Genomic DNA, 15,404 nt, shown 5'->3' with positions numbered 1-15,404 from the left:
GTGATGCTAGCTTTAAGGATAATGACGAAGAGAGCACAATTTCTGCTTTCCTGTCTCTCTAGCTCCATGGTGATAGAGGAGTCATGTAAATTTCTGAGGTCCCCATAGCCTAGGTCTTGTGCTCACCCAAGTAATGAGGTCTAAACTACAGCTATTTAAGGGATATACCCCTGGTCCCTTAGAAGCTCTCTATGTTTGTGCAGAGCAGATTCTCCTTTCAGTATTGGTATCTTCCACAGCAGTATCTAATTTTATGACCAATAACTTTTGTACGGGAAAGAACTAGTTATCCATACACTATTCCTATAAATGACATTCCTTTCGGAGAAAACTAATAACCCTTTGCCCGAGGCATTACTCTCAAGCCAGAATTCCATAATTGCCATGGAAGATAAACCACTGAACCTCTAGCAGGGGAAACAGAGAGTGCAGACTGCTTGTGCACAGTGCAGATAAATCTCACATTCATCAAACAAAAAAGAGGAAGTCTAAATTGAATTTTCACCTACCAGAATATGAGAAGTTATCAAAGAGAGAGTTATTATATAAAGGACCCCTGTGGTGACCACTATTGTAAAGTATTAAATGACTGATTTTGTAAATTGCCCCCCTAGTCATGTTTTGCATGAATTTTAATGTGTCTGGTTTCTTCGAAGCAGGAATCACCTGTAGCGGGGTAGAAATTTCAAACATATAAAGAAATCCTGAAGGGAAGCATGAGGACTCTGTCCTTGGTATTTAAATAATCATTCATTTTCATGAGCCTCAGCCTCATTCCCCCACAGATCACAAGGATATGCAGTCAGGAAAAAAAAAAAAACACCCCACTGATAGTGGGAAGAAAAGCAGCACAATCCATGCTCAGTCTCCTTTAGAGACAGAGGCATTCCTAAGAGTATATAAATGAGCGGGCTCCACAGTCAACAACGAACCGGCTAAGAACTGAGCTGGCGGGGGAGGTAGGTGGTGGCAGGGAATATGGGAATTGGGGAAACCTTCAGCAGTTCACCCTGTGCTATCTGCCTTCCTCGTTTGTGTGTTTTCTGAGTCAGCATTAGCTAAATTTTCCAGAAAGCCATCCACAAAGTACAGCCTGGGCATTCAAGGGACGTCACTCATTTCCCCTAGTGACCTTGACAAGTCAGAAGCTTGAAAGCAGGGAAATCCGGATGTCTCAGTTATGAAGTGGAGCCGTGTGGGCCCCCACTTACTTCCAGAAGTCTCCATCTAGACTGGTGATCGTCTGCCTCTGATACTGCCGGTGCCCATCTGAGGTACTCCCCTGGCTCTGAAGGGGCTGGCACCATGGCCAAGTACTTCAGCCTGGTGTTGCTTTTTGCCTCCATCTGGACCACAAGGCTCCTGGTCCAAGGCTCTCTCCGCACAGAAGGTAGGTTTCTTACCAGATTGCCAACCTGAGGCAAGGCAAGATCTTGCAAATTGTCCTAAGACTGCTAAGCTCTTGACTGAATTTCTGGGGTGGGATGGAGCTCAGTGTTGACAGAAGATCTCATTGGTAGTATTGCTCTGCCAGAAATGTTTTCACCATGTTGTCAACTTCACCAAAATGATTCTCATTTACCTTCATGTTATCTTGACTTTTATTTTTGGTTATGGGATATTTTTAACGAGAATATTTTGAAACAAAACATTGAGGAGAAATCACTTGTTTTAAAAAGTGTTTCATTGAAGAAGCAAAGCATGATTGTGAAAAATTTTAAGCAATCACCTAGCCTGGGGAAAATGGTTAACTTTCACAGAATATTGGCCTGTTTTATATTTTTGGAAGTGTCAGTATCATTATTTTTAGTTTTACTCTACTGTCATGGAATGCTTACATTTTTAGTATGCAGTAAATAGCAAATTAACTGAAAAAAATCTGTGAAAATGTAGGTTTGAAAGTTAGTCATCAGCTCCCTACCAAAGGAATGACTTGAAATGATTCCTGGGCTTTTGAGCTGCCTAAATGGTAAGCTCATTCTGCACTGTAGGCAAAACAAAATTGTAACCACAAATCACTCATTGCAGCTCTGGGCAAATGAAAATATGAGCACTTTAAAAGGAAAATTATGTGTTCCTCTGTTGGAAGATGCCCTGAGGTATAAAATATCTCCGGAACAGGCATCCAGAGTTGATTCCGATATTGTCATATTCCATTTTATGAGGGAGGTTAGAGTTAATATGGTTGATTTTTTTTTTTCAAATACAAGAACTGTTACTTTCAAATAAGTTTGGCCCTCTTTGACATCTCCCTGGGGAGACTATTCACTTTTCCCCCAAATACTGCCATTAATCCTCAAACTATTATGGAAATTGTTCTTTGACATTGACTCAGCACAGTCTTTGGACCATCCTCAATAATGGCAAAATTTTCCTAAGGGGATTGAAATTTTGGAAACAACTGAAAGTTATACAGAGCCATGATTGGGGAAAAGGTGGTTGATGAAGGTAAGTGGATGAGGATGGGAGCTAGTATTTTTGAGGGCCTATTTTTATGTACTATATATAGTATATAAAAAATATATAAGAAATATATATATATATATTTCTTAAGAAGACACTTTATAGATGAAGGAACAGGCTCAGTGAGGCCAAGCAACTTGCCTAATGTCATGAAGGCAGTAAATAATAAAGCTTGGGTTTGAATTCAGCTCTGATTCCTAGGTATATACTGTTTCTACTATGCTTGTTGTTTCCTAAGAAAGCTTGAGGAAGGGGTTACTCGAATATCACTTGGATTCCAGCTCCCTGTTTTTGTCCTTAAATAGGAAAGCATAAAATCTATGAATATTTGTTGACTGTCTACTGTGGACCCAGCCTCCACTAGGTACAAGTTATATAATTTTAAAATTCTGACAAAAATTCTGTAAAGAAAATATAACCATCCCCCTTTTACAGCTGAGAATGCTAACTTGCCCAAGGTCCCGCAGCCAATTAACAATAGAAGAAATATTCAAAGCTAGGTCTATTGCCAAGAATAGGTCTATTGCCAAGAATAGGTCTATCATTACTCATAACGATAATATTTCGAGTAAAAATGACGTATGATGAGAGTATCAAGACCACATTACAGTGTAATTAATATACCTTCTCTACAGGTATTCCCAAAGAAGCAGCCATAAGCAAGCTTATGAATCAAATTCCAGGACAAATGGTGTGTTCCGAGAGTTCAGCTCTAGTGGTGTGTGTGTGTATATGTGTGTTTGTGTGTGTGTTCATCTTCCCTGCCATTGCACAGTGGGAAGCAGAACAGTGTCCTAGTTAAGAGCTGAGGTTTTAGTATCAATCATAATTGGGTTTGTGCCCCCAAACTACCACCTAGTTGCTGTATATCTTTGGGCTCGGGAGAGTTACTTAATCTCCCTGAACCTCAATTTTCTGTCAAAAGAGACAGGGTTTGGCACAGAGTGGCATCTACAGGTGATAGAAGTTGGAATTAACATTGACATTAGTATTAATATCAGTGTTGGTGTAGCTATTAGTGTTAGTGCACACAGTCATAAGAGGCTGTTCTGTCACAAACACTCATATTGGGTGTTGGCTCTCTGGTCTCTCTTTTGGTGAGAGCAGGGTCTGGAAGCAAACAAGGCTATCCACAAATACATCCATCATATATATCCATCATATATATCCAAATATAGCCATCATATTCATTTCCCTTCCCCCAGCCCCCTGCTCCACAGCAAGGTCACATGGGGGACTTAGAAATGCTCCTTCCATGTTTGCAAGAAGAAACTTCCTTTAAATTTAAATACCACCTTAGACAGTGGTCAAAGCATTTGACTAGGAATCCAGTGCACAGATCTGTGTTCAAGCAATTACTTGGGAGATTGAAATGCCCTTTTACGGACTTTTGTGGATGAAGCCTAATTGGAACAAAGTACCAAAATGCAATGCAACTTTGCAATTTCATACAGGTCTATAAATCCCAGAACCCGGAGAGAAGGGATCAAAAGGACTCTCAGATTTGTTAGATTTTGAGTAAGATATTATTCACATCTTAACTGTTCAACTGCCTCAGCTTCCCTAGGGAGATCAGTCATTAGCAGACCAAAACCAAAGTGCTTTGAAGGTAACATAATGATACTATGTTATGATTTATTGAGTGCCTACTATGTGGCAGGCACTATGCTAAGCATTTTTATTTGAATTAACTCATTTAATTTTCACCGCCCTATACAATAGATACTGTTATTCTTTCAATTTTCTAAATACGGAAACTGAGGCTCGAAGAGATGAAGTAACCAGCCTAAATTCACAGAGCCAGCAAGCAACACAGGCTAGATTCAAATCCAGGTCTGACTTTAAAAGTCTACTTCCTTTATGTAGTTTCTCTGCCATGCAAGCTTTACTATCTGACTCCTCTAGGAACTTCTGAGTAAGCCTGCCCCCCAATGGTCAGAGAAGGTTCACTTTCTATTGTACCAAGTGCAACATTTTTCAGCCCATCTCAGAAACAGTGCTGTCCCCAACAGACATTGGAGTATTGTTCACTATTCTGCTAACCAGAGCCCTGGATTCTATCTTTCTCAAAGTCTCAGACCCTTCATTTTATAGACTCCAAAAAGGTTTGCAGAAGCTGCATCCCCTGGACCGCACCCCAGGAACTGGTAGCCAAAGCCTCCATGTAATGAACAAGGAACCTGAGTGCAGTGAGGGATGATGGACTCGGACCTGGTGAGAGGTACAGCATGGATCCGGGCAAGCACCTACCTAACCCAGCAGGATGTCCTTGTGGAAAATGTCTGGTCTGTGTCCTATTATTTCTAAACTTCAATCCCAGCTGCTGCGTTGAGACAATGATGCTCTACTAGGAAGGAGAGCCTGAGGGCTAGGGGCCAGGACAGCAGCACACTGAGGGCCTGTGTGATTCCTTTGCAGAGCTTTCCATCTCAGGACCATGCAGAATCATGGGGGTCACCCTTGTGAACAAAAAGACACACCCGCAGCTGAATTTCACAGAAGCCCAGGAGGCCTGTAGGCTCGTAGGACTAACTCTGGCCAGCAAAGAGCAGGTTGAAGCAGCATGGAAATTTGGCTTTGAGACTTGCAGGTGAGAAACAGCTGGATTCACAAACGCTGTGGGAGCTCTTTTGGCTCTGTGTTCTTGTTCAGCAACAGAGATCAATGCATCCACTCAGTTCATGTGTATTCTGTTACAGGTATGGATGGGTTAAAAATCAGTTCGTGGTCATCCCTCGGATTATCCAGAACCCCAAGTGTGGAAAGAATGGGGTGGGCGTCCTAATTTGGAGAAGTTCACTCAACCAGCAGCACAGGGCCTATTGTCACAACTCATCTGGTGAGTCAGGTCTGCAGCCTCTCCACGTGGCATGTTCTGTCTGGATTTCAACAGCTCTATAACTGTTCTGAGAAGAGTAACCCAGAGCAGCAGCAGAAACAATCGTGGTGATGGGCCACTGAGTCCTCCCAAGACTCCGCTTCTTTGACCAGGTAGAGGTGTCCCTCTCAGAGCAAAAAGTCAGAGAAAATACGACAGATTGGCAGCACAGGGAGAGGGCATCCCTGGAGGCTCCATTACCCACCCCGCCTTCATCCTACAGGATAAACAGGACGAAGGGAAGGAAACATCCACTATGGACAAAGCAAGGTACTAGGTTATCTCGCTGAACCTTGACAATCTCCATAGGAGGTGTGCTTTACCATCCCTATTTTGCAGATGAAAAAGCTTAGCTCAGAGGACACAAGTACATTCGTCTAAGGTCTCCTTACTATGAAGATTCACACACAGATCTAACTCTTTCCTTTATCCCACATTCCTTTACAGGAGTGGAAACTCAGATGCTACATTAGATGTTTTTAAGAACAAGACCCAATTTGCATTTTATGAAGGAAGGAATTAAAGCTAGAAAATGGAACTGATTTGCTCCCGGTCATCCCTTTAACCTTGTTGGGAGAACTTGGAGGCCTTAGCCCAAGTGCTTTACCTAAGTAACTTCTCAGAAAATTTTTCTTTGACTAAACGCTTGTTCTCACTTTATCATAAGAACCTCTGTCTGATTTATTACTCTTCACACATACTCATAAATCTGACCTTCTAAAGGTCAGATGGCTCAGTGGTCATTCTCTAAGATCCAAGAGATAAAAGTGCACCAGCAGTGTTCTCTTGCCCAAAGGCAGCATAAGGTCCAAGCGGTTCTGTGAACCAGGGAGCCTTGGCCCAGGAAGGGCCGTGAAAGAGAGACTTTGTCCACTTCGCTCACTTCATGGATGAAATGACTGTAGCTCAGAATGGAGGTTTGCCTTATTCAAAGTCTTACAGTCAGCTAGAGGCCGAGTCAAGACTGGAACATAAGCTTCTTCCCATATTTTTTTCACCGTCCTCCCCCCCTCGCCTCTGCCGCCTATCACTTTTGGCTGCGGAATTGGTGGTTTGCATGCTTGCTCATCTGACGGCCAGTCCATGCCGGTCAAATGGCCTGGCCTTTTAACTTCCTGGCCTTTCTGCCAGCTGTCAATGCAATGATAGGACACCCAGCACTATGGACTAAATGAAAAGGAGTCAGGGGAGATGACATGGATTTACATGTTTCCTTGTGGTTTCATTTAACTTGTATTTCCATTCCCTGCGCTTCCTATATACTTAAAGTTAGCGGTAGAGGCTTGATTAGATTCATGTTCGCTAGGTTTGGCAAAAATACTTGGTAGATGATATTGTGTACTTTAGATCATATCCCAACAAAAGGCCCTTAATGTAAGTATGTCCCACTATTACATGCTAACTTTGATCATTTGAATAAGACGGTGACTGCCAGACCTCTCTAATGAACTCAGATATGTTTTCCCCTTTGCAATGAGGAGGTAACCTATAGTGTGATATTTTGGCACCATGCAAATAGTCTGACCCCCCAAAATCATCTTTTACCTGATAGTTCAAGCAGACACTGATGATCCTAGCTGGAATCAATTATTATATGCAGGACTGCAAAATGATAATTTTCTAAATCTATTCTTCCTTCTACATTTGTTAGCTGGCATTCTTTGATAAAGAAGAATCTCACTCTCTCTCTCTCACTCTCTCACTCTCTCTCTCTCTCTCTCTCTCTCTCTCTCTCACACACACACACACACACACACACACACACACACACAAACACACACAGACACATCTCCTCCCTCCCCTTTATACTACCATGGACATGTAGCATTTTACTTACTCTGTGTTCAATATGTTATAACCAATTTTACAATTATTATTCTTTTTGATTCTCAAATTGTCCCAAATTTGGCGAGTGGGAGTCCCTTCTAGTTGACTTTTGTTTTCATCCCATTAGTATTTGAGCAAGTCATTGCTTTCTGGCATGATTACATGTCCCAGGCTCACTTTGTACTTTCTTTATCCCACACATGGAATCAGCCATTTATTTCTCCAAGGGGCCTTGGTTCTTTTTAATAGAGAATGTTGATTCGAAACCAAGATCTGCATGCAAGTTGTTCTCATTACTACTATCATTTTCATTGCTTCTCAGTCCTTTTTAGTGGGCAGCTAGGAAAAAATATACATATATATATATATATTGCATTCGCATTGATATTTCCAACACAAATTTAACAATTCAAGTTTTTTCTTTGTTTACTTTGTTCTATACTTGCATGTTTTTTCTCTTATATGGAAAATTCTTGTTCCCAATAAATAATATATTTTCTTATCCTACAATAATTTCAAAATTATCAAAACAGCATTATTAGGAATAATAAAACTACTGAATGGAATTTGCAATTCCTTTGCATTTCTTTTAGTCCTCAGAAGACATCCCTCTAAGGATGTACTGTCAGAGAATTGTGTACAAAAGTGACTTGAGAAAATTTGCTACCCTGTGTGGTTATGTTGTCATTTTGAAATAAATCAGGTTCACCTGCTTCTGTTTGCCATCTTTGTGAGGAACAGAGTTACCCTAGCCCTCATCTTCACACTAACCTAGACTTACCCTATGCTTCTTTGTTTTTGTAACTTTCTTTTTTAGTGCTATCTTGTGAGCTCTGAGGACCACAGTAACCCTAAACCTGACCCCAAACCTTACCCTAATTGTCTTTCTTACCGCCATCTCTGTGAGCTTTGGGAAACAGACCAAAGTGCTTCTAGTGCTTGGCGTGCACCACCTGTTTCATGCTGTTCCTCTGCCACAATGCCCGTCCTCTTCCTCACCTGGCTGCCTTGTATTCTTTATTCAAGTCTCACGTACCGTCTTCTTCAGGCAGCCTTTCTATACCCCTGACTCCTATCTTTCCTCTTGGACACCAACCACACTGTGTTTAATATCTATCAAGGCATTTGGCACATTCTAGAGAAATGATATTTGTAGTTTGGAGGGAAGGAGAGCCAGGTCCTAACACATCCAGGTGAGACACATTGTGCCCCCAACCAATAAGGGACCCCGGATCAGATTGCCGCTGCTCCCTCACATGGCAGCCTTCCTGGCTACACTTAATGAACAGAGAGGCAAAGGAGACGAATTCTTACAGATAATGCCATAGATTCTGCTAGGCCCTACACATTTACTGTCTCATTAATCCTCAGTGAAATGATGCAAGTGTACCACTTCTACTTTCCAAGAGAAGTAGCTGATGCTTAGAGTGTGATTTGCTGTGGCAACAGTCAATAAGGGACAGAGCCAGGATTTAAACCTTGAGCCCTGCCACTTCCACATCACCTTCCCTGGTGATGACCACACGTCAGTAATATACCAGGCCCAGGGTGGGTCCTTCACATGAGTATTTTTGTAAAGTTCCCCAGATGATTCTAACCCACAGCCAGAGTTGAGAACCACTTTTCTCTAGAAGATCTCTAAGATATAAGTTTTAGAATTCCAGATACTTCTGCGTTCTCCTATTTCTGTGCAATTGCAATAATCTCCTTCTTGGCTCCTGGTTGCCCTTTCTCCCATCTCTATTTCATCCTCCACACACCTCCTCTGATGATTACGTCCCTCCTCTTCTCCACAGCCTTGGGTGGCTTCCTATCAGAGAATCTGATGTGAACTATGAAGACTTTTGCACATAAAACTGGGCACATATGAAAACTTCTGTTGGAAGGTTTGCTGCCCCCAGCTGAAAATTCCTTCTCCTACAGAATAAATTCCAAATTCTTTACCATGGCAATTATGACTCTTGATATACTGGCTCCAGCCTATCTTCCCAATCTCATCTCCTACTTGCAGTTTTTCATGCTCCCCATCCTACACACACCCTACACGCCAGCCACATTGTGCTCCTTGTCATTTCCTGACATACCTACACTTTCAAACTTCTGGATTCTTGGGTCACGCTGTTCTTATTGACTGGGATATCCTATTCCCTCTTCCATACTAGATGACCTGGAGCTCTATTCCAGCCATACCAGCCTTCTAGTCATCAAACATGCTGAGATTATTCAACTTCAGGCTCTTGAACTTCCTGTTCTCTTTACTTGGAATGCTTTTGCCCTAGATCTTCAATGACTTGCTACTTTTCATCATTCAGGTTTCAGCTTAAGTATCACCTCCCCAAAGAGACTTACTCTTATCACCTTATCCAAAGTATCTGTCCCCATTCCTGCGCCTTCCAGTTTGATCCTTATCCTGTTTAATTATCTTCTCAACATTTATCATCCTCCGAAATGTCTGGCTTTTTAAAAAATTTTATTATCTCTATCCTTCTTTCCAATAACATATAAGCCCTTATGAGCAAGGACTTGGTCTTATTTGCACCACATCCCTAGCATCTAGCACAGCACCTGGCACAGAGTTGGAGCTCAATAAATATTTGTTGAATGAGCGCATTAACCCTCCACATCCCGCTCATGCCGTCTCCTCTGTGAATCCCCAGTTATCACCCCCTAGCCTCGTCAAAATACTTCTGTCCTCTTGGAAACAGGAATCATCCCTTATTTGTCTGTATTCTTAGTTCCCAGCACAGTATATCGTGTTCAGTATACTTTTCGCCTGATATTAAAAAGTGTTCATTTTTTTGAAGGAAGTATATAGCACGTGCTTGAGAACGGGAAATGTAGCTAAAAATCCAGGGCGGCATTGGTGGTATAGTGGTGAGCACAGCTGCCTTCCAAAGTCCAGGGCAGAGGTCAAGGATGATGCCTATTTGAATAGAGGTCTTTTCAAAATGAAATGAATAGTATAAAATATGGACTGAATGCATGTGGGGTCAAAATGTTTTATCATGTTTATTACCATGGCCTTGGTTGGTAACTTTTACTTAATTTTCAAAAATAATAGAATAACTTTTTCTTCATGGCTAACATTCCAGCTGATGCTACCCACTATCACAAAAAACTAGAGATTTAAAAGAGATGCAAATGCATATTGTAATATATTGCATGGCTCTGCCATTTACTGGCTATGTGATTTTAAGCAAGTTATTCAATTTCTCTGAATTTCAGTTTCTTCTTGTATAAATGAGGGTTTTACAGAATTGTTTAATGAAGTGCCATGGTTGACTCAGAGCAAGATGTTCAACAAATATTAGTTTCCTCTCTACCACATTCAACAGATTGGAGAGCAAACCTACATCCCTCCCCTGTCTCCCACCTCCTTTAAAAAAAAATTTTTTTTTGATGAGCACAGAGAAATCTGGTTTTAGTAGATCTCTGTCCTCAAGTGGTGTCATGTGTGTATATTTGGTCTCCCCATCTACTCCTTTCTTCATTTCACTTTTCCTTCCTTCCTTTAGACATCAAGTATTGAGCATGTACTATGTGCCAGCCACATTGCACATACCATGATGACCAAGACAGACAGGAATCTTGCTTCCAGGGAGCTCACAGTCCAGTGGGGAGCAGTGTAGTGAGAATCATGACAAGGGAAGTACAAGGAGGTACAAGAATGTATGTCTAGGGATCCAATCTGGTCTTCAAGTCTGCCTAAGAAAGAGATATTCAGTCTGAGACCTGAGGGACAAGGAAGAGCTAAATAAAGAGGGGCCAAGAGTCTTACAAGTGAAGAAAGCATCCAGGTCAAAGGTTTGGATGTTAGAGAAAGCATATCAAAGAACTGAAGGAATTCTAGCATGGCAGGGGGAATGAGAGAAAGACCGATCAGGTGAGGCTGGCGATGTCAGCAGGGGCCAGATCATGGAAGGCCTTATAGGCTGTGCAGTACAGGCAGTCAGGGAAGGATTCTAAAGGAGGAAGTGATATGATTACATTTTTGTAAGACCATTCCAGCTGCAGTATAAAGGGACTGGAGGAGAGTAAGACTAGAGACAGGCAGACCCATTAGGAGGCTCTTGCAATACTTCTTTCTTATTTCACTTTTCCCTCCCCGGACAGATACCTGGGTTAACTCATGCTTTCCAGAAATTATCACCACCGATGATCCCATATTCAACACGGAAACTGCAACATACACAACAGAAATGATTGTCAGTGAGAGTACACACTCAGCGTTGTCTACTGATGGACCTGTCTCTACTACAACCACTGTGGCTCCTGCTCTGGCTTCCACTTCTATTCCACGGAAAAGAAAATTAATTTGCATAACGGAAGCTTTTGTGGAAACGAGCACCATATCTACAGAAACTGAATCGTATATTGAAAATAAAGCGGCGTTCAAGAATGAACCTGTTGGGTTTGGAGGTAAAAACTTTCTGTCTGCATTATGTGTATGTGTTTGAGAGAGAGAGAGAGAGAGAGAGAGAGAGAGAGAGGGAGAGAGAGAGAGAGGGAGTGTGTGTGTGTGTGTGTGTGTGTGTGTGTGTGTGTGTGTGTGTTTAGCAGACAATACATAGAAACTATCCTGTATCCAGATTGGGCACTCAGGACCTGACAAATACAAATAAAAGCTTAATGCAAATTCAAATTTCATAAAGTCTTAGAACTTGAGGCCTCTAAAGAACCTTACTGATTAAACTAAAAATCATGAGTCTAAAACAGCTTCACTTTTAAAATGCAAAGACTTTTCAGAATAAATTACTATCTATTCATATGCAGAAGTTTTTCAAGTACATAGACACACCTTAAATGCCTATGATTAGCAAGTTGGTTTTCCTATTTAAAGGGTCTTACACTTGATTTGCTCCAAACTTATCACCTCAAGGCCACAGAGAGGAAATGGACTCTGTCATATCGCCACTTATAGAGTAGGGAGAGCATGAGGCAAGGCCAAGGATTCTATAGGTAGAAAGCAAAGACGCTCATGTGGGCCCAATGCCCTAAGTGGCCCCTGTGTGGCCGCAGAGAAGGCTCTTCTGCTCTGTCTGTGGTCTCCATCACGTGTAAGGATGAGCCGTTAGAAGAGCGGTGCACAGTAATGTCTACATGGAGGAACAAGGCGCGGTCTCTGTCTCCCCCAGGTGTTCCCACGACCCTGCTCGTGCTTGCCCTCCTCTTCTTTGCTGCTGCAGCTGGCCTCGCGGTTTGCTACGTCAAAAGGTGGGGTTGTTGGCACATGGTTAGTCTCGTCATCTTTGTCACATCCACATCTTGTGTTTATCCAGGGTTGTTATCGACATTTCCTTCGTCCAAATGGAGATGGCAATCCTCTTATACTGTAAATGTTCTCCCTCACCTCACCTGTCCTCCCTACCACCCAACCTTTCCTATTATTTCAGCACTTGTATGTTATCCGGCCTTTAGATATAGGTCAATGGCTGTCCCTTTGAATATCAAGAAATAAAAAGAAAAGATTGACATCTAGGGAAAAATGGATATGCTTTATTTGATTTTCAATTCTTTGTTTTTGATGAGAGGGTGTTAAGGCCAGCCTAAAGTTTTGCCCGTAAACTTACTGTCCTATCTAAATGAATCCATCCAGGTGGGGATGGGTTAAAGTATTTGAGGGTGCATGTGTTAGCATCTCTCTGAAATAAAAGTACCCAGTGTACTATTGCCAATATGGGCCATCCCAAAACGTTATCTGTTGTTCTATGTGTTACATAGAAGTCTCTCACTTTAATTTTGTGTTTATGCCTATAGGTATGTGAAGGCCTTCCCTTTTACAAACAAGAACCAGCAGAAGGAAATGATAGAAACGAAAGTAGTGAAGGAGGAGAAGGCCGATGATAGCAACCTTAATGAGGAATCAAAGAAAATGGATAAAAAACCCGAGGAGCCCAAGAGTCAACCCAAAACCACAGTGCGATGCCTGGAAGCTGAAGTTTAGATGGAAGCTGAAAGAAATAAGAGGACACACCTGAGGTTGTTTTCCTTCCTGATACACATCCTGGTCCCAGATGGGGAGCCTATAAAAGGGCCAAAGAACCAAACAAGCACGTCTACCCTTGGTTCCTAACTAGAGTCAGCTCAGGGCTACCTTTGGACTCTGGAGTTCACCAAAGGGAATTCCCTTTTCCTTATTGCAATCCTTTCTGGATCCTACCCTCCTACCTCCAAAGCTTCCCACAACCTTTCTAGCCTGGTTATGTCCTAATAATATCCCAGTGGGAGAAAGGAGCTTGTGCAAAGCACCTGGACCTCAAACAGCTAATCAGAACATGTTTGTCAAGAGGCCTTTAGGCTACCTGAGAATAGGTGAGCTGAGAGCCAAGAAACCATTGAGATCAAGGCTTTGTCTATTGATTGACTCTACAGCACAGATCCTTTCTTCAGCTCTGGAAAGGAAACACTTATACTATCTGGCATGTCCTTCTGAGCCAGGCAAGAGAAAAAGAAGGAAGGAAAAGTTTAGCAACTGAAGGACATGGAGATTCCCGTGACTTGAGACCTGATCTCTGTAAAACCAAAATAAATAGAGAAAAAGAATAAGGCTGAAGATATTGACAGCATTTGTCAGTAGGGACTGTAAATACAGACAGGGTCAAAGTGTTCATCTCTGAATAATTCTAGTTGGAATCACTTTTTAGAACTTATACACACTTACTTTTCTCTCTCCTGCTGCTGCTATTTTCTCTAGAAGAGCATAATTTCTAGGGAAACGAAAGTATATTCTTTTCTCCCCCCCAAAAATAATCTCTTAAAAATTTCTATTTTTATCCAAGTTATAGAAATTATTACTGAATAAAATTACTGTGTTAAAAAGCAGTAAAATTTAATAAACATTTACTGAATGCCTACTATATGTCAGGTACTGTGCAAGTTATTACATTCTATAATTGAATATTATTAATACAAAATTTCATATAGTAGAATATATGAAGCTAATTTTTTTCAGTGTTGATATCCCCAGCTTTCCACTTCCAAAACCAATTTTTTTTTTTGCTGAGACTAATCTACTCATTATTTTCTCATGAATATGGCAACAATTATAGCCTTAATTTATTATTAACATACCTAAAAAGTACATCATTACCTCTATACACCAAAGTACATTTTTTAGATGTCATTACCAAATGTATCACTAGCTCTCCTTTTTCCAGCAAAAGGAGTCTGAGAGGTGCAGAAATATTTGTGCTGAAAAAATAAAAGCATTTAGAAAATTTCTTTGCTCTCTTATTTACATAGATGCATTATACCTTTCATGAAAAATTGAAGTGATCTGTTGTTTGCAAAAGTAAGAGAGACAATTTTGGTAGCTGAAATAAATTTGTAAACCCACTAGTATATATATATCACTATGTGAGCCTCTTCTTGCTTCAGATGGTCTTATTTTAAGTAGGTCAAGTATACACACATAAATTAGTCCTTTTCTTTGGATTCAGGTCCTACATTCCAATCTGTTCCAGAGTTCACAGGAAGCTGGAGATTCAGATAACTCCTTTGTCCTGTTTCTCTAACTTTCTCTCCCCCTCTCTCTAGTCTTTCTCTCTGAGACTGCTAATATCTTCTTCCCCTCACCAGTAACCCCACAATTCCATGATCCTTTCAGCTCAGAGGCCATAACCTGTTGGCATAGTCTTTTATGGTTGTCCCACAAATATTAAAATTTGGTTTAATTGCCAAGAATTAAACATCAAGAGATTTCATATATTTGTATTTCCGTTCCCTTGAAAACTGGCAAGATCTGGAACTAAAGAACCCATATTCCCTCATAGCCATAATTACTAATACTGAGCAGTGGCTGCCCCCTTTAAATGGGAGATGCTTTCTCCACCTCACCACAGTCCTCACTACTCTCTATTGCAACCTCACACCAAAGTAAAGGTGCCATTTCCTATGGATTTTATAGTACTATTGCCTTTTTTCCCACACCCAGCCCATTTCACTCATTTACAACCTACCTGGCCCTGAGGTCTATGAGTTTAAAACTCTGATTTGTTAGTCCTTAAGCTTTATCAGCCTCAACCAATTCTCAGGGAGTGAAGAAGAAAGGGAAAGAGCCTAAATGGTGGTCTTCTGTGTTTGCTAACTGGAAAACAATCAGATCTTCCACACTAGGTCTCCCATCGTGAGCATCTACCATATATTAGGATACTATCATCTTCTGTTAATTTAGACAAGAATATGCCCTACTCAGGAGGAGAAAGGAGGAAAGAGAAAAACCCTACCTAGCTACATA

At 41.2% G+C, this 15,404-nt stretch overlaps 1 protein-coding gene across 1 annotated transcript; it reads left to right on the top strand.

Annotated features, from left to right (window-relative positions):
* The first annotated feature begins 1,160 nt into the window (after nt 1–1,160).
* Nucleotides 1,161–13,711, top strand: LYVE1 (lymphatic vessel endothelial hyaluronan receptor 1). The gene is made up of 6 exons (XM_007115415.2): nt 1,161–1,390; nt 4,882–5,053; nt 5,163–5,302; nt 11,282–11,587; nt 12,304–12,382; nt 12,926–13,711. Exons 1-6 carry the CDS (start codon nt 1,306–1,308, stop codon nt 13,110–13,112), a joined length of 969 nt encoding a protein of 322 aa, XP_007115477.1. The 5' UTR covers nt 1,161–1,305; the 3' UTR covers nt 13,113–13,711.
* The last annotated feature ends 1,693 nt before the right edge of the window (nt 13,712–15,404 follow it).

Source organism: Physeter macrocephalus, chromosome 16, assembly GCF_002837175.3.
Source record: "Physeter macrocephalus isolate SW-GA chromosome 16, ASM283717v5, whole genome shotgun sequence".
NCBI lineage: Eukaryota > Metazoa > Chordata > Mammalia > Artiodactyla > Physeteridae > Physeter > Physeter macrocephalus.
This window is presented reverse-complemented; position numbering and strand designations above follow the sequence as displayed.